Raw genomic sequence first — 18,527 nt, 5'->3', positions numbered from 1 at the left:
CCCCCCCCCAATTCTATTTGAATTTTGTTTTGAATACTTGCATTCTTCACTGTTATCATATAAATACTGAAGAACTTCAGCTTTGGCTAGAAGTCCTTAGAGTATCATCTTTGTTAGATGAGAACTTCAATACATTATTGAAGCTTGATTTAAGATGTTCATCCTTAATTCTTACTGTGCTTATTGGTACATCTACTTGTTTAATTTTGTAGGAGTTGCTTCAATTGGAAGAAGATGTAAAGCTTTTAGAAGAGATGTACCCACAAGGAGAAAAGGTGGACTGCTGGATATAATTTCTGTAATCTTTTCTATTGGACAATTGCTATAACTTTATTATCTCCTATATGAAAATATTAATATACAGGCGGAGACTGCATGGGCAATGACTGTTCTTGGCTACTTGGCAAAACTTGTGTTCGGAATTTTGGGGTAAGGAAGTTATGATCCCCCAAGATATTTATATTCAAGAATATTCTATTCTTTTCTTTTTTGTCAGCCTAGCAGCTGTTTCACATTCCAGTTTTATTTAAAAAATAGGTGCACAGCGATTAATTGAAAAGTGGGAGAGGTGGCATCTTGGTTTAATGTGTGTGTGTGTGTGTGTGTCTATATATATATATATATATGTTGCTAGATTAAGAGGTAGATAATATTGGAGGAGGGGGTTGCATTTCAGTCGCATTTTATATCTATTATAACCATCAACAACGGAAAGAGAATATTTAGTGGAAAACTTGATAAAACATTGTGTTGCTCTTCTAACATCAGGATCTTGTGGGTTTCTTAAAATCTTTTCTTTTCTTTTTTTTTTTTTTTTTTTTTTTTTTTTTTTTTTTTTTGTTTTTCTTTGTTGAGAATAGATGATGTCCATTTCACTTCCCTGTTTCTTTATGTTTATCTGCACGAGGTAGTTGACCTAGTTGGCGCATTTCTTATTTTTATTTTTCATAGTTATGTTCCATCTCTTCTGGAAATAAGTTCCTTGAGAAAGTTTATGCACTTGAGTGTATCTGTATTTTTTTCAGATTTGAGACATTCAGTCACATTGTATAATTTACCCATTTTTCTATTCGTCAGGTTGATTGTTTCAGTGGCTTGGGTTGTACATATTGTTATATATCTACTAATTGATCCCCCGCTTTCTCCTTTCCTGAATGAAGTTTTTATCAAGCTGGATGATGTCTGGGGTACAGTTTTTCCTCACATTTTGCTTTTTTTTTTTTTTTTTTTTTTTTTTTCTCTGTGATGAATGTGGGTATGTTGATTATTTTCCTATGTCACCAGGTCTTCTTGGAACTGCAGCTTTTGCCTTCTTCTGCTTCTACCTTCTTCTTGCAGTAGTTGCTGGAGCCATGATGCTTGGCTTGAGACTAGTTTTTATCACAATTCATCCCATGAAGTACTTACATTCTTCTTAGTGTTGATTTTTTACTTCTTTTCTTTTATTTTGTTGTTTTTCCAGCTATTGATTACTGGAAATTGATGTCGTGGTTTTGCTTCCCTTTTGTCTATGCTTGCATATAGGTGGGGAGCCACTCTGATGAACTCGTTCCTATTTAATGTGGGGCTTATCCTCCTCTGCTCTATCAGGTGGGGATCTTCAGGTTCTATTGCTTGTTCTTATCCCGTTTTAAATCAATTTTTATTTCTTATTATATCTACTTGCATTAAAATTCTTCTGTGGGAACCAATAGTAATCATTAATGGAGAAACAATGTAGAGTAATAAAATCTGGGATACATTTGTATGGATATGGATAGGAACGTAGCATTAATGTTAAAGGGCGTACAAAGTGGGATGGAGGAGGGAGATGAGGTCTCAAACCCCTCTCCTTAGTAAAGATGCTACAAAACCTCGATGATTGAATTGAATAAAAAGGGAGAATGATTGCTGAATTCTCTGTTTGAAATACAGCACCCCTGGCCACACAAGTGCGTACGCAAAATTATAAAACAAGGTGTTTTTTTTTTCTTTTTTTGAAGAGTGAGAAAACTTTAAACTCCCTCATTCTATCATTAAGAATCCCATTACTCCTCCCTACCGAATATTACGGTTCCAGTTTTCTTCCAAGTGTCTACTTTTTTGGTGTTGGAATCCTTCTAGCCCTAGGAGGCCACTTGTTGACTGTACAAATCGTAGGTGCATAGTGTCACGGTTGTAGTTTTTGAACCTTGCGGTGTCATGGCTTACACGCGATCATGGACCGGTCTTAAGGGGAAACTCAAGCTCTGTTTACTTTTTGCTCATTTTATGGCTTCATTAGACCTTAGACGAGGTTCTTTCTTCCTCAACCAAACATGAATTATGCAGAACTAAGCTTGCATTCGGCCATATATATTGCCTATACATGTATTTTTCTAAAATTGCAACTTTAGCTAACTTGCCTCTACTTTACGCCATAGAACCGGAAGACATTGTCACTTTAATGGGCCGAGGTCCTTCAAATGCAATGTTATTTCTCATGTCATCATCTAGGTTCTCAACAACACAGTCCACATGCTTCTACATTGATTTGAAACTTCATCGGAATGTGTTTGGACCCTTAATTCGGTCAACTTGGCCTTAAAATGCTCAACTAGAGCTTATCGGATGATTTGAGCACTAACCAAGACTTATTGAGACATTATAATGCTTAATGGGGCATAAAAGCTAAATATCATGCTAATTAAAAACTCTCGAGTCTCATCAATGCTTCATGATGTCATCCCGAGTGTCGGGATGTCATCGACCTTCGCAGCTCGCTTGGACATGCTTATCGAGAATCAACACATGGGTCAATTTTGTATTCAGAACCTCTCGAACATCCATCAATTTAAGCACTATTGAAGAGTAAGCCCTTCTATGTCCATGCCAAGTCATTTCTACATGTTGTGGTGCTCAACCCTATATTTCAACCTCCAACTTAAGGGACAGGCCACAACACCTCTGCCACCCAACACTATTATAAAAGGCCCATTCCCAAAAGAAGATGTCCTAGACAAGTGTCTAGTAACACTTGTCCATAATGATACATGCATGTGCCATGGGGGCCGCCATGGGGTAGCTTAGGCCCTGAGACCTCTCAACTTAGACTATTTGTCTGGTGTCTGATTAACTCTAAGTTTTCCAAGCTTACATATTAAACTTATATGGACTTAACTCCAGAGCGGCTTGTTGAATCTAATGATAGAACCTCGACTTTTGAGATTATGTCTTGTACCTCATCTGTCCCATTAAGCTTGTTTCTGACACCCATGACAACACTGTCACTTCTATTCTTGCTTACAGCTTAGCTTGACAACCGAGCTCTCTACTTTTGTTGTGCTAGATGTATCGTCATTCTTAACCATATCATGACACTGGTCTTTCTTGATCCTCATGTGGTCCGATAGGCATCACTTATCTATCATCACTAGTGGGAGTGACAACTTACCTTCCTCTAGAATGGTTGCGACACTCTCATCTACTAAAACTAGTCATCGTCCTCACTGACATAGTGGTTTGCACTCTCTTCCACTTAGTCTTGACATCCTTCTGGCATCAATTCCAACCTTTGGTTGCTAACTGACTCGTGATATAATAATCTTATCTTAGAACGAATATGATAAATGCTCAGGACCTAGAGTTCTCACCTTCGGACCTACTTGTGCCCATTCTTAGGACTTGGCCTTGAGACTCGCAACATATGCAAGACAAAGCTTTTGATGTCATTTGGTCATAGCTAACTTCGGATGCTTCTTGGTCAGCTTGGTGACACTTGCCCCAACGTAATCTTGACACTTCAATACACATTCTTGTAACAATGAACTCTTTAGGGTGAGACTACCCTTGTATTGCCTCTTTATGACACCAGCCCATACGCGGTAGCAAAGTCTGGAAGCTCTATGACACAGCCTTCTCACTTGCTGGCACCCATTCAACCAACTCTCAACTTGTGGCCACTTCTTGTAGCAAATGCTACAATGATGTTTTACTCTGGTCTTGCTACAACTTCTCTCTTCTTTATCTGTTACATCCTACCTAGTGTTCCTTCTTGAGGGAACGCTGGTCTCAACAACTTCTTATGAAGCAACTTACTTAGGCATGTGGAAGACTTATGCGTACTCATTTCTCTAGCAGCATTTCCACATGCAAGCAAGCAACCAATTCACTTGAGTTACTTACCTATGCTCTCTCTTCACCATGACGTCCATTCTTAGGATTACTTTTTCTTTTATCAAAAGGCTCTTAACTCGGCCACACTGTCCACCCACATGGACTTCGTCAATTCTCACTTGGCACTCGACTAGCATGTCACCTTGACCTTTGGCTTCAATGTTTGCAATCATTATCATTATCCCTCTAGTGGTAATGACCTTTTGGAAGACATCTTAAATGTTACACCTTCTCATCATCTCTTTTCTAAAATGGATCTCCAAGCCCTTGGAAAATGAGCTTGGTATCACAGTCGCACATTTTAAACCATGCGACATCATGGCTTACACACAATCATGACTAGTCTTAAGGGGGAACTCATGTCCCGTTATACTTTTCGGTCATCTTTGTGGCTTCATCAAATCTTAAACAAAGTTCTTTCTTTTTTGACTGAAGATGATTCATGTGGAACTAAGTTTTATTCGGCCATACACATCGCTCATGTGTATATTTTCCTTCAATTTACTCTAGCTGACTTACCTCTACTCTAGGCGAAGTCCTAAGACTCAACCTTGCCTTTACTCTTGGTCGATGTCCTTCAAATGCAACGTCACATCTTATTTCATCATGTAGGTTCTCTACAATATGACCCGCACATTTCTACATCGATCTAGAATTTCACTTGGATGCATTCGAACCCTTCATTGGGTATAAATGGCCTTAAAACGCCTTGTCAGAGCTTTGCGAGTGATTGCATCATTTATCGAGACTTTATAATGCTTAAATGAGCATAAAGCCAACTATCATGTTAATCGAGAACTCTTGAGTCCCATTGATACTTCATGATACGATATCAAGTTTCAAGATGTCATCGACCTTTGCAGGTCGCTTAAGCATGCTTATCGAGAATCGACCCATGTGTTAGCTTTATTTTCAAGACCTCTAGAATATTCATCCATCCATCCATCGAAGGCATGAGTCCTCCTGTATCCCCCTGCCAAGTCATTTAGATATACGATGCCATTGTCGACTCTATATCTCAACCTCTGACTCTAGGGAAGGGGCACATGTCGGCACCCTTGTGCCACCCTACATTATTCTCAAAAACCTATTTCCAAAGGAAGATACCCAAGACACTCGTCTTGGAACATTTGCTCACCCCATGACACACATATAGTTCATAGGGTAACTTTGAGGCCTAGGTGTGGTGGAGAGCCAACACCATGCCTCCCTATATAGTACATATTGAGACATTTTTTATCTGGCAAGTGTAGACATTAATAGTAACGATGAACAATAGTCAATGTGGAGTGTCTATTTGGTGTTCGATTGACATCAAATTTGGCAAGCTTACATATTTCACTTATACGGACTTAACTCAGAGCTGCTTGTCGAATCTCATGATGGAACCTTGACTTTTGTATTATGGCTTGGACCCCAACTCATTCCATTAAGTTTGTCTCTGACACCCTTGATAACACTATCGCTTCTATTCTTGCTTACACCTAGCTTGACAATCTTGCCCATCCTTCTTGGTGTATTAGATGATATATCGTCTTCCTCGGTCACATTATGATACTTGTCTTTCTCGGTCCTCATGTGGTATAGGTGACACTCATATGTCATCTTCTATGTCATCACTTGTGAGAGTCACAACCTACTCTCTTCAAGTATGTCAAGTATGGTTATGACATAGCAGGAGTACTAGTTTGTGAGTACATCGCATGGGGAGGGGCTGCCTCTAATTGTTTTGTTAATATATTGAGCTCTTGGATAACCAAGCACGAGTACAATTATTTGGTCTCTTTTGGGACACTGCTGGATGAATTTAAGATGTTCGGTAAAGTCTAAACTTAAGAACATGTTTATTAAATGTTAAGCAGTTGTCATGTATGAAATTAGAAGGGAACTCCATACCTTAATCAATTTTCTTGGTTGATTATAGCATGCCTTTTCTCTATTTTATAGTGTGATTCAGTTTTGCTCCACGGCATTTGCATATTATGCACGAGCAACTGCGGCACAAGAAATCTTTGGACACACATTGCAGTCTCTTCGCGGTATCAAATATTTGTACAAGTGAGTGAGTTGAATTTTATGTACTGATTTTTCTGCTTCTGAATCTTTTCCATGTGTGTGTTTTTCATTCGGTTCGATAAACTTGGCTGTTGCATTGTAGGTATAATGTGTTTCAAATAGCATTCGTTGCGTTGGCGGGATTAACCTTCGTGTATTACGCTGCATTCGTAAGCTTCCAAAACCAATGTCCTTGTTTGTGCTTTAAACTCCCATTTTCTTGGTGTTCTGATTCCATGGTTTCTCCTTTTGTCTTGTAATCTTTAAGGGATGGAGAAGAAAGAAGCCCACTGGCAGATTCCAGCTTTCCTCGTAATCGTACGTGTTTCCTCGACAAATCGATAACTGACTAGGCCAACAAATTCTCTATTATTCGTCATCCTTTTTACATTAATCTATTTGAAGATCGCGTTTGGCGGAGTCTTTCATTGTTGAATCTTTGTGAAGTTGGCTGAAAACAATCCAGAGTTGAGTGAGACATTGTGAGTGCTGCTGCTCTGCTTCTTGACTGTGTGTACTTTAAAAAGCCTCTTTTGTATGTATTGTTTCTTTGATTTGGGTTCTACGTTGGCTTAGGGCATGTAAAATTAACAAAATGGTTGGTTCTTTGAACGCTCTAAAACGGTCTTTAGGAAATACCTTTCTTTGTAATATAGCCAATTGAGGATGAAATAGTTGTTGTTGTACCATTTCTTTAATTCATATTGATGCTTTTATTTTATTTTATTTTATTTTTCCTCTTCTGTTTAGATCAGTGCTAAGGTTTGGTTTGGTTTGGTTGCTTATTATGTGTCATTTTCTATGTACGCCTTTCCATGTTATTTATATGGCTAAATTATAAAAATATTATACTTTTTATATTTTAAGCCATATATATATATATTTTTTATAAATTTTATACTCACAAATGAAATTTAAATGGTAAAATTATTAATGTATTAAACCTTATTACACACATTGTGAAACTAAGAACACACAAGTGGGATTAGGAGCTTTGAAGCTTATTCTTTTTCTATGTTCCATTGTCTATTTTTAACTACAAATTTATAGTTTAATTGATACCAACAATAAAATTGAAGTCTACTTTTCGTATTGTAAGCCAATTTTTATAGCAAATTAAATAAATGTATCATAACTTTATATCTATCAAACTGATGAAGCAAAAGATCATTTTCTTCCATGGGTGAGTGAAATTTAAGTTTAAGAATAAATAATCATATTATTGGCCATACATTATATCAAGATTTGACAATGAGGAACAATACCAACCAAAGAGAAAAGAAAAGAAAAAGATAAAAAAAGAAACGTCTGATACATTCGGAGTCCCACTATATTGTGATTGTGACTATTTGGTATGGTGTCGAGTTGGTTCCTAGAATTTGAGTTAACAAACAAGTCTGATGCAAACACAACAAAGCAAGTTGATCGATTGGTCGAGATCGAAGAATAGATGCTCTACCTACGAGAAGTTTCGATGATCTTGGAATTTTAGAATCTCGCCCGAATAAAATTGCCACTAAATTCTACAGAATCGACGCAGTGGTAGGTTTTCTTGATCGGATTCTCATCTAGGAATTATTCTTGATGGGCATGTCGTTTTAATTCCTCATAGTCGTACTAGTACTCGGAGGCTCGAACTACATGTCGTTCGAGAACTGGAGAACAGTTGATTAGGTTTTCAATTTTCATCCAGGCAGATTCGTCCCGCTCTCGCTCGTAAATGGCAATCCAATTGAATTTGAGTCACGTTTGATGGTTCACGAAGCAGTAAATTCGAGCTCCATTGATTTCGCTTGCGCCGCTCAGCCATACATAGCTTCATTCTGTGCCTTCAATTCTGCATCTCTCTGCAAATTGCAAGAAGGAAATGGACATAGCTCTGTTTTCTCCGTCGTCGCTTTTCCCCGACGAGGACGAATCGTCTAATGGTACTTACTTCACTCCTATCTCCATCTCTCCCTGCCTCTTGTCGATCGTGCTATGATTTACTTCTTTAGGATGATGTATTTCGATCCTCTCCCTGTTTGTTTGCTCAGATGAGGGAACTTCAGAGACGCAGCAGAGCTATGAGGAAAGGAAGCATCAATTTCCTGGAATGGTATTGTTTCTCTTCTTGAAGTTCTTTCTTAAGAATGTCGTAATAGAGGTAGTCAGATGCTTTGTTTTTTACTTTCTTAGCATTAATTTTAAGCTGATGATTTACCTAAGATGGAGTTCTTTTGGTGCAAGTCGCAGTGCAAATTGTTATGCCACTGGCAGCTCGAGTTGTTTTGTTTATGTGGATTTTTGTTTTCTCACACTGCGACATTGGCATTGAACTGCAGGAATTGATTATTCGAGAGTTTTCATTTCATGAGCTGAATGCAAATTTGCTCTGGCCGGGGACATTTGCATTTGCAGAATGGTTGGTTCAAAACCCGTCTTGGATTCGAGGACGAAAATGCATTGAATTGGGAAGGTACAATTATTCAATCGCTTGGGCAGTTAGCAAAGTTTTAAAATCCAATGTTCATCCCTTAATTTCTATATAGAGATCAACTTTGGAATATCATATTTTAGTATGTCAGTTCTTACCAATGATAAATTTTTCATCAGCCCATTTTCATCTTGAAAACTGGCACTTGTTCAATTACATATTACTTCAAAAGCTTGGCCATATAGACATTTATAAATCAAGTAAATTAAAAGAAATGTTATGTCAAGTTTCCATTAAATGATTTACATGAAATTAACATTAAGGATTCAAATGATTTTTTTATGCAAAGTTAAAAGGAAAAGTAAAATGTTTGTAAGTTTGAGCGACCAAAATACTTAATTCTTTGATTGCACTTTAATTTTCTTCTATGCCTTAGTCTCTTTGTATGTACAGCCTTCTCAATCTCCTATATATGCACCACCGTCTATTAATTCTGCACCTGTTTTTGCAGTGGCACTGGTTCGTTGGCGATATTTCTACGAAAGTCATTTAATCTTGATGTTACAACATCGGACTATGATGATCAGGAAATTGAAGACAACATCGCCTATAATTGCAGTGTGAATGGAATTGCACCGGCCCTTCCTCACATAAAGCGTGCGTGAGTTCTCTTTCTATTCTATAGATTAAAGGATAAGACTTTGTGATGCTAAGATAATATGGCTGCGGTTCTATTGAATCTTTCATGAAACATTACTCTTCTGAAGTTCTTGAAAGAAATATTTCACCATTTTGAAGTAGTAATCTTTCCCCTCTGATCAAATATAATTCATAGCGACAATGATTCTCCAACCGGTTTTGATTTATTCCAGAATTTTGAAGATTTTTTTTGTTTTAAGTCCAAACAATTTTTATTAACGTAAGAAGACTGAATTTGATGTGCTAATACCTTTGAACTCATCGTTCGGTTGGCTTTTAGAAGCGGTGAGCATGTCACCCCTGGGCTGGCTTTTACTTTGTTTCAGCAGCATTTTCTTCAGTATTTCAGGAGCTGCCAAGAAAATAATTTTATGTAATTGTCATTATCTGGGATTTTTCTTTAAAATCTTTTTTTTTTTTCGAAACTTGTCTTTATTCAGGGATCTTAGAATATTACATAGTTCTTACATTACTATTTTTCCTTTTCAGATACATGGGGAGAGAACTTTCCAATTAGTGATCCTGACTGGGATCTTGTCATTGCCAGCGATATTTTATTGTGTAAGCTCCTTGTCTTTACTTGTTTATTTGAGATATTTTTCCAGGATTTAATCAACTCAGTTTCGATGGGGAAAAAAAAAGTCAAGTGTTTAGGTAATAGTAATCCCATTTGTTCTTGGACCACAGTTAATAACTTTTCAGATTTAAAATTCTTCACTTTCATTAAATTAATCAGAGAGACGGAAAGTAGTAAACTTCAAGTGATTTGACTCGCTGGAACTTGAGGTCTATTGGAAGTCACTGCTGATGTTCTTGTTTAATAATACGAAACAAGAACTTCTCGTTGGTCTTATCAGAGGTACAAAATTTATTTAGGTCCCATACCCCAAGGAGCCGAAAGGAGCTTTAGAAAAGAAATCTTAGCTGAAGTTTATTATTATAAAAAATAATTTAGAGAGATAGAATACGCCATTTGGATACCAAAAACAAAATTTGTTGATAAAACTTCTCCTTCCTCCCTTGGATATCTTGAGAAAAGGGACTGCTGAAAGCACCAATGGATCCTGAGAACTTGAAACAATTCCTCCAAACTCTTTGAGTGAAGGAGGAGCTGTGATTCATATGCTGAAAACCCGGGTTTCCGTGCTGTGTTTGCCGAGAATAACCTCTACTGTCTCCACCTCAATAAGAGTTTGCACATAATTGAGAGCAAGACTGTTTATACTTTTAAAAAGAGTGGTCTAAGAATTATTAGATAATACGTAGATATTAATTTGTACGAATATATGCTAAAGAGTCACAAAAAGAGGGGAATGAGAATTACTAGATAAAATACATCGTAACCACTGTTAGATAAGCTTTTCTCTTAGTATACCTTATCTAGTACAGCACAAAACCAAATTTGTCGTCTTCTCTTTCCTTGCTAATGGGAATCTTTTCCCAAACCTAAGCCCCGTCAGGTCAAAATGGATCAAAAACAATTCTTGAACAAGGATCGAGTGCATGGGTTCAATTTCTTCTCGTCGTGGGGATCATCTCTCTGCTCAAGAGAAGAGCATGACTTCCGAAACTTAGTCAAGTGGGAGTGCCCAACCTAATTTTTTTCATTGGGTCCGGATAGAAACCAAAGGTCTTGTCTCATGTCTATCATCCCTTTAATTTTTATCCCTTTTCTTTTTCTTGTTATCCCGGGCTTTTCTAGTTAGAACCATCCAACGTTCTGTTTAAACTTTGTCTGCCCGCTGAATCTAGGTAAATTTTGAGTCTGATTGAGTCCACATGGTAACATTTTGAAAGACAATCACAATGTTTCTAAAACCTGCATTGTTAAGGACCTTTGTGGAGACTGTTATTATGGAATACTTACATTATTAGTCCACTTGTTAAGCTTTGTGTTAACATTACTAAGCTTTCTAACTTAGTAACCTTCTAAGCTTTCGAATCTACTGAATTCACACAATGAGTTTGTAGATTTTTGCATTTTTTATGGGACATTACCAGGCGTTTTCGATCCGGGTGAAAAGAATCATAGAATCATAGAATCATAGGTTATGCTACTGATGCCGCCATTAGTAAAGGGCAAACTTCAGATCCTGTTATTATCTCCTAACTTGACAAAGAATCCTTTCACTCCTCTCCTTTCAGATGTGAAACAGTATCAAAACTTGATAAAAACGCTATCGTATCTTCTCATGTCGTACAATTACAAGCGAAAGTGCGACAAAATGGCTTCTCAAAACGACGGTAATGCCAATATTGCAAGTTTTATGATTTTACATGGCATGGTAAGAACATATCAGCAACTTTTTTGACGGTTTTTTTGTGCTTTCAGAGGGTGGTGAATCCTTGGCGAAGCCAATGTTTGTAATGAGCTGGAGGCGCAGAATTGGAAAGGAGGATGAACTGCTGTTCTTCAGTGGCTGTGAAAATGCAGGTCTTGAAGTAAAACATTTGGGGTCCCGCGTCTATTGCATCCAATCTATCAAGTAAAATTTTTATCGTTATGTTAGTAATTACATTTGTAATAGTTAAACATGTTGGTTAATATTAGGAAGTTACTGAGAAACTATGCTGTTTTCTTACTTAAATTATCTCTCATACTTCTATTAAATTAGAAGTTTAGTAATTGAACTTTCAAATTTGTCGGCTTCTTATAAATTTGGTTCTTATGATTTATAAGTTAGAATGTTATGATTTATAAGTTAGAATGTTGTGCATATAAAGTTATCATTGTAATATCTATATGTATATATTTGGGGTCCCGCGTCTATTGCATCAAATATATGCAGCGAGCGCTCTACTATCTGAGCTACAGCATAAGTTTTAATTGTGAATGGATACTTTTAGTATTTTTACTTTGTGGATAAATTTAAAATATTATTAAACTATCAATATAATAATAATAACAAAAAAGTTGATCATAATATTGGAAATAATAAAAAATAATTCTCCAATAAAATAGGTATGTTCTATAGTTATTTGGATCCTGATAATTGAGCTAGGTTTACGATTATGGGTTAGTTAGCAAACCCATAAACGTCCTTGTATAACCAGCAAACCCATAAACGTCCCTGTAACCGCTAACTCACGTACATGAACAATAAATCAAGAGTCACAAGATCGACCAACTCTAATGTACCACTGTGGACCTCTGATTCACCAATAGGAAATTAACTAGCAAACTTCTTAGTCCCCACGAGTACCATCAAAATAAAATAGCTAGTTCTATAGTTATTCAGACTCCGGACAAGCGAACCCTTCACCGTTTGCAGCAACATATGTAACAGAGACATATCATAATGATCTAAACATGGAAACCTAGTCATAAATTTCAATCCATATATGCTTTTCATAAACATATGTGTCATCTCAATTAACTCTATGCTCAAACATATGTAATCAGATTTCCATAACATGTTTTATATCATACCAAAGGCATGCTCTTAATTTTAGTCATATCATAACTCAACAGTTTATTCTTCGAAAACTGAGACTCATAACGTTCAACGTGCTTTTTCATACATCAAATCAACTCATTTCATGCTCAAATTTCTATGACAGACTTCTCATATAATACTTTTATGCATACCCAAAGTATAGTTAATTCTAAGGTTATGAGGTACCACTTACCTAGGAAGCGTGACAATTTTTGTTCAAGTTTGCGTCCTTAAACAACTCCAAAATTTGCTAAACTCTTCAAATAGTTTTTACAATGATAAAAATGGTAGAAACTTGTGAAAACAGCGCCAAAATTGGACCGCCACGGACCGAAAGGAGCAAAACCGACCTAGTTGGACCGCCACGGACCGAACCTCCGCTAGGGTTAGCCGTCCCTAGGTCACACGCTGGGTTGGGCCGCGCAAGGCGCCTTCACGTTTGGGCCGTGTGACTTCTCTCCTCTCTCGATTTTTTTTCTCTTTCCCTTACCTCTGTGGTTGCCGAACTTCTTTCCCCTTCCATTTTCTCTCCTGAATTCGTTTACGACGCCCACTAACTCTTCTCAACTCTCGTAGATCTGCTCAAGATGAAGTCATAGATGGTTATCTTCTACATATTTGAGAGTTCTTGAAAAGAAAAGCTTACGAAACCCTTACCCAAGGTGTACTTTATGAGCATGGATGTATGGAACATATTATGGACGATAACAAGAAAGGTGGTGGCAAAGCTAATCTGTATGCAGTGGCGTATATGCTCTATGATTTCAAATGGGCCTATAAAAGAGGGGCTAAGTTTCTCTTTCTTCTCGAACCTCCGCACTCCTTTCATAGGAGCAACTTTGAGAAACACGTGATCTCCCACCTCAAATTTGAGATCCTATCTGCTCTACGCGGTCTAAATTCTTACTCCGATCTTATGCACGACATCGTTCGTCTTCCGTACCAACTCAGGCCCTAATAACCGTTGACTCCCCACCTCTTGCCAAAACACTAGGGATCAGACACATCCTACCATACAAGGCTTCAAAAGGTGCCATTTCGATCGTTGCTTCATAGCTATTGTTATATGCAAATTCCACTAGATGCAAGTGTTCCTCCCAGTTACCTGCAAAGTCCAAGGCACAAGCCCTTAACATATCATCTAAAATAACCGATCTAAATGTCCATCGGTTTGAGGGTAAAACACTGTACTGAACCTACACCAAGTACCCAATGCCTTCTATAAACTCTTCCAAAATTTTAATTTAACAATCTTTCTCTCCTAGCCCTCTGACTAAAGCAGAAGAACTATGAATTTATACAATAGATCCTAAATCAAATACCAAACATAATTAAGTTTCCAATCTTAACCTACACTTTAATAAATATCACAATTTTAATCTTACGATAAACTTTTAAATTGATAATAAAGGTATTTTGAATTTTTGCAAGAAAACTGAGTTTTAATTTTGTTAATGAATTTCAATAGATTTGATTTTTTCTTTCTTTCTTTTTTTTTTTTGTAAGCATTAATCAGTGAATAAGTAAGTAAAAATGAATACAAGTTATTTAGATAAAAGAAAATATTTGGTTATTATTATTTAAATTATAGACAAAAATAATAGAATTATCAAGAATAAAAAATAAACAAAATAATAGAATTATCAGGAAAAAAAATAAACAAAATAATAGAATACTCAAGAAGAAGAAACAAAAAAAAATAATAGAATAATCAGGAAGGAAACAATATAGAAAACTGAAGAAGAAGAAGAAACAAACAAAATAATAGAATAATCTAAAAGAAAACAACATAAATGGTAAGCGTGAGCGGCAGGATTCGAACCTGCGCGGGCAGAGCCCACATGATTTCTAGTCATGCCCGATAACCACTCCGGCACGCCCACATTTGTGCATACGAGGTTATCATTTAAGATTTATATTATATTAGGTAATATAATTACAAAAGATGGAGATGCGGGGTATCGATCCCCGTACCTCTCGCATGCTAAGCGAGCGCTCTACCATCTGAGCTACATCCCCTTAATGATAAATAATGAAAGTTAAAAGTAAATGTAATCTATATTTAAATAAAAGTTTTAAGTAACAGCGAATTGATACTTTTAGTATTTTACTTTACGGGAAATTTTAAAATATTATGAAGGTCTCAATATAATAATAATAATAACAACAAAGTTCATCATAGGAAAGAATAAAAAAAAATTCAAGATGTCAATTTTTCATTAACTGAATTGGGTCCAAATCTCTATTCCTCAATTTGCTCTATATATAAACGTAAAAAGTCTAAATAAAACCTCATTTTGTGTAGTCCGGGTTGATTTTTAGTCATGCTCGATAACCATTCGCACGCCCTAGCATATGAATTTGTATAAACATTTACCATAATTTTTACGAAAATAAAAATTGCATTTGTATATTTAAAAACAAAGATAAAGACCCACAAATTGTTAGCAATGCTCGATAACAATACTATCATGCACAACAATGAATATCTAATTCATTGTGAGTGCAGGTTCGCCTGCGCAGCCAAAACCCACATGATTTCTAGTCATGCTCGATAACCACTCCGACACACCCACGCATATGAGCTTGTAACAACATTGCTCCTCTACTTATAGATGAGTTTCTACGGCTCAAATGTACTGTTCAGGTGACCCCTTAGCTATCACCCTAGGTTGAGGCACGAATCACACTACTCTGTCTGGTGCTGCCTGGCTCAACAATCTCAGTATCGAAGTATAGTCTCGACGATACAGTATTGGAGCAAAGAGGAAAGTGGAGGTTCTAGTGACACTATCCACATTGCTCAAGTCTGGTGGGCTATCTCGGTTGTCTACAGTTGCCGTGGTGTCCGACTAGGTCTTTCTAGGGAGAATCATGGTGGCTCAGACATGGATTCATTCATCTCTAGGACTCTCACGCAAGGTTTCTCAAACTGTCATGGTCTAGAATACTGGGGCCTGGGTCTACGAGTCGTTCTTTCGCGAACCTGAATGCAAAGTATCCTAGAGGTATCTCGTTCTAGGTCTTTGTCTAGCCTACTTAGTCACAAAAGCCGTAGTCTAAGCTCGCCGTTTCATCGTATTCTCAACAAGAAAGACCACAAGCAAGCATGCAGTTGAGTTAATATGTAGCAGTTCATGCAATACTAATATAAACTTGCTCAACGGGAAGCTAGCATCCATCTTCACTCGTAGCGTAGATTTCAAAATTTTTCCTTCCTCTTTTAACATGCATACGATATCACAATCTCATTCTAAAGTGAACCTCTAGTCAATCGATTCTAGGTACCACTTATTTTATTATTTAATTATTTTTCATAGCTGGTATACTAATGTGCTAGTTTCAGCTAGCTAGGATTTATCAGTTTGATAGCATGCATGCTTATTCCGCGGTTCTTACAAGTACTGCTCATGGAAATCCAAATTGTTACTTACACAGTTGATGCGTGCCTTCCTGAACTCAAATTTCTTGCTGAACAAGGTTCCAAAAATTCTAAAATTTCCTTGATGGGTACTAATTCACATAAAAGTAAGGTCAATACCAAAACTGGAGCGAAAAACTAACAACCGGAGGCCAAACAAAGAAAAAATGACAAATCACGCGCGCTGCATCAAATATCAACGAGCCAGGGGAAGGCTACGCGAGTCTTCCATTCGCGTGTACCACGCGCAGTTGTGGGTCGCTAGGTCAGAGTAGTTGGGTCAAGGCGATTTGTTGGATGCGGTTTAGTTCGCGTGATTCGAGTTGCGTGTGGATAGCTGGTTCGAACTCAGATCCTCCAATTTTTGTTTGAGTTTTTCTCAAGAAACCTTGTTTCGTTCTCGAGCTTTCTTGTTGAAATGGACGAATCCACCACCCAAACTTTTCCTCCAACACCGAAAGGAGTCTTGATTTGAAGTTTCTTTCCTTCGACGACCTTCAACTACAGATTTGAGGTGGCTGACTTCCCTCTTTCAAAACCCGAACTTCTTCTCTCCTTTCCTCTTCCTCCTTTCAGTCTTTCTTCCCACTATTCATACCCCTTAAGTGGGAGTAGGGGGCAAAATTATATCGACCTTGACCGTTTTTTCTCACAACTATCCCGAACATGATTTCCTTCTTCATCGACTTGAGTCTCAGTCTCCTCGACCTACAAAAATATCTCATGGCATGATCTTATTATATGCACGTATTTTGAATCTTAGGAAAGAAAACAAGGGTCATTAATACCTCCTAAGCTCGGGTGTTACAATTGAGGTCAACTCCCCACTCCTCAACGGACAATTTCCCTTCCTTTTTTTTCCTTTCTAATTTTTTAGGTTATTACAAAATAGGTATGATTAAGACACCTTATTTTATATATAAAAAAAATGTATTTAATATCGTAATAATTCGAGTATGTCATATATTTTTTTTAACGATATTTAAACACAGTCTCACACCAATTAAGAAATACACATTAAAAATTTAATTCAATATGATTAATGAAAAACAAATTAGAGGAAATGAAACAAAGGGACAGTATTGAGGGGTCGATTTGAAAGCCCAAAGAAGCTTCCTTGAAATTTCTTTATAATGTCCATTAGTGAGATCATGATAATGTGACACATTTGGACAAATGTATCAAATCTTTATTTTTTTCTATAAATTTTATTATTATTATTTTTTTATTTTTTTATTTTCAGGGTATGATAGTAATATTCTTCAACTCATTCTTAATTAGTATAATGCAGGTGGATTTTCTATTTTTATTAGCTTTTCCCAAATAAGAAAATAAATTCGGGACTTTTTATTGAATATTTTCACTCATTTTAATTTATATTTATTTGTTTTAACTTTTAAATTTCATTAATATCTCTCTATATTTTTCCATATGAAGATAGTTTACAGTGATAATTTGGAAATTAATGGTGTACGTACGTCCGGTTGGGTTGAGGTAATTTTTTAGACCAACCCAAAAGTTCGAGTTGATTGGATTGAGTCGGGTTGTCGAATTGTTAAAAAAAAAAATTAAAAAATTTTTTGTTTATTCACGATTCATACTTATTCAATATAATCTTAAATAAAAGATATCAAAAAGCTCACAAACATTTATAAATCATTCGATAATAATTCAAACAAACAAAATTTTCATTAACAAGCGAATGGTAACATTCTAACATAGTTCAGGTCAACCTCAAATTTTGTCCAAAATAACTCTGAAATATGAATCCAATCTATTTAGTTTCAGAAAATTAATCCAATTCAACTCTAAATACTAACTCAACTTAACCCAGCCTCTATAATTTGGGTAAGATTTGGACAAGTGTCCAAATTAGATTGGTAATCGTACATTGCTGCAAACAGAACCAAAGTTGCTTAGTTAAGGTTTAGTTTATAATGTCGCTGAGTTAAATTTTGCACGAAAGATATAGAATTTAATATAAATAAAATATTTTCAACGATTTTGTTACGTTCTTAAAATTTATTTAAGACAAGTCAATTTGGTAATGATGTTATGAATAATAAAAATTACCAAAATATCCTTACACTACTTCGCTTATCAATATCAATGACCATCGATCGTAATAGGATGTTGTTGTTGTCCATTGCCAACATAAATAGCTACCATCACCAGCAACCACTCCGGCAAACACAAGTTTGAGTACCATTTTGATGAACACTGCTAGCGATAAGTTCGACGAACACCGTCAAGACAGTGATTAAGCAAAAATATTTATTTATTGTATAATTAAAACATTATCATCACATGAAAATGGAAAAAAAAAAAATTGGCATAATAAAATGAGAATTTCTTTTATAGGTCT

At 36.4% G+C, this 18,527-nt stretch overlaps 2 protein-coding genes, 1 long non-coding RNA gene and 2 other non-coding genes across 6 annotated transcripts in view; 2 read left to right on the top strand and 3 right to left on the bottom strand.

Annotated features, from left to right (window-relative positions):
- The window catches only part of LOC111438139, a 22,560-nt gene extending 17,738 nt beyond the window's left edge, over window positions 1-4,822 (bottom strand). Inside the window, exon 1 of the long non-coding RNA XR_002709621.1 lies at window positions 4,812-4,822. This is a non-coding gene — a long non-coding RNA (uncharacterized LOC111438139). The remainder of the gene's footprint in view (window positions 1-4,811) is intronic.
- LOC111438134 (LIMR family protein At5g01460-like) overlaps window positions 1-6,915 on the top strand; it is a 9,247-nt gene extending 2,332 nt beyond the window's left edge. The window contains exons 7-15 of one of the 2 annotated variants that reach the window (XM_023076081.1): window positions 213-275; window positions 365-429; window positions 1,078-1,187; window positions 1,285-1,399; window positions 1,525-1,590; window positions 6,082-6,192; window positions 6,293-6,359; window positions 6,458-6,507; window positions 6,595-6,915. In XM_023076081.1, the coding sequence (XP_022931849.1) occupies window positions 213-275; window positions 365-429; window positions 1,078-1,187; window positions 1,285-1,399; window positions 1,525-1,590; window positions 6,082-6,192; window positions 6,293-6,359; window positions 6,458-6,505 (645 nt within the window). In that variant the 3' untranslated portion in view covers window positions 6,506-6,507; window positions 6,595-6,915. Of the gene's footprint in view, window positions 1-212; window positions 276-364; window positions 430-1,077; window positions 1,188-1,284; window positions 1,400-1,524; window positions 1,591-6,081; window positions 6,193-6,292; window positions 6,360-6,457 lie in introns of both variants that reach the window. The other variant, XM_023076080.1, reaches the window with a different exon arrangement.
- Window positions 6,916-7,765: 850 nt separating this feature from the next.
- On the top strand, window positions 7,766-11,943 carry LOC111438119 (protein N-terminal and lysine N-methyltransferase efm7). Its single transcript, XM_023076055.1, has 7 exons — window positions 7,766-8,117; window positions 8,226-8,287; window positions 8,514-8,647; window positions 9,117-9,262; window positions 9,794-9,865; window positions 11,450-11,548; window positions 11,637-11,943. The coding sequence occupies exons 1-7, from the start codon at window positions 8,057-8,059 to the stop codon at window positions 11,792-11,794; spliced, it is 732 nt and encodes a 243-aa protein (XP_022931823.1). The 5' UTR covers window positions 7,766-8,056; the 3' UTR covers window positions 11,795-11,943.
- Window positions 11,944-14,542: 2,599 nt separating this feature from the next.
- On the bottom strand, window positions 14,543-14,624 carry TRNAS-AGA. Its single transcript has one exon. It is a non-coding gene; the product is annotated as a tRNA-Ser (tRNA).
- A 63-nt stretch (window positions 14,625-14,687) lies between these two features.
- Window positions 14,688-14,760, bottom strand: TRNAA-AGC. Its single transcript has one exon. It is a non-coding gene; the product is annotated as a tRNA-Ala (tRNA).
- Between the last annotated feature and the right edge of the window lie 3,767 nt (window positions 14,761-18,527).

This window comes from Cucurbita moschata, unplaced genomic scaffold (assembly GCF_002738365.1).
Source record: "Cucurbita moschata cultivar Rifu unplaced genomic scaffold, Cmos_1.0 Cmo_Scf00072, whole genome shotgun sequence".
Classification (NCBI taxonomy): domain Eukaryota; kingdom Viridiplantae; phylum Streptophyta; class Magnoliopsida; order Cucurbitales; family Cucurbitaceae; genus Cucurbita; species Cucurbita moschata.
The sequence above is the reverse complement of the archived record's forward strand: the minus strand, read 5'-3'. Positions and strand labels throughout refer to the sequence as shown.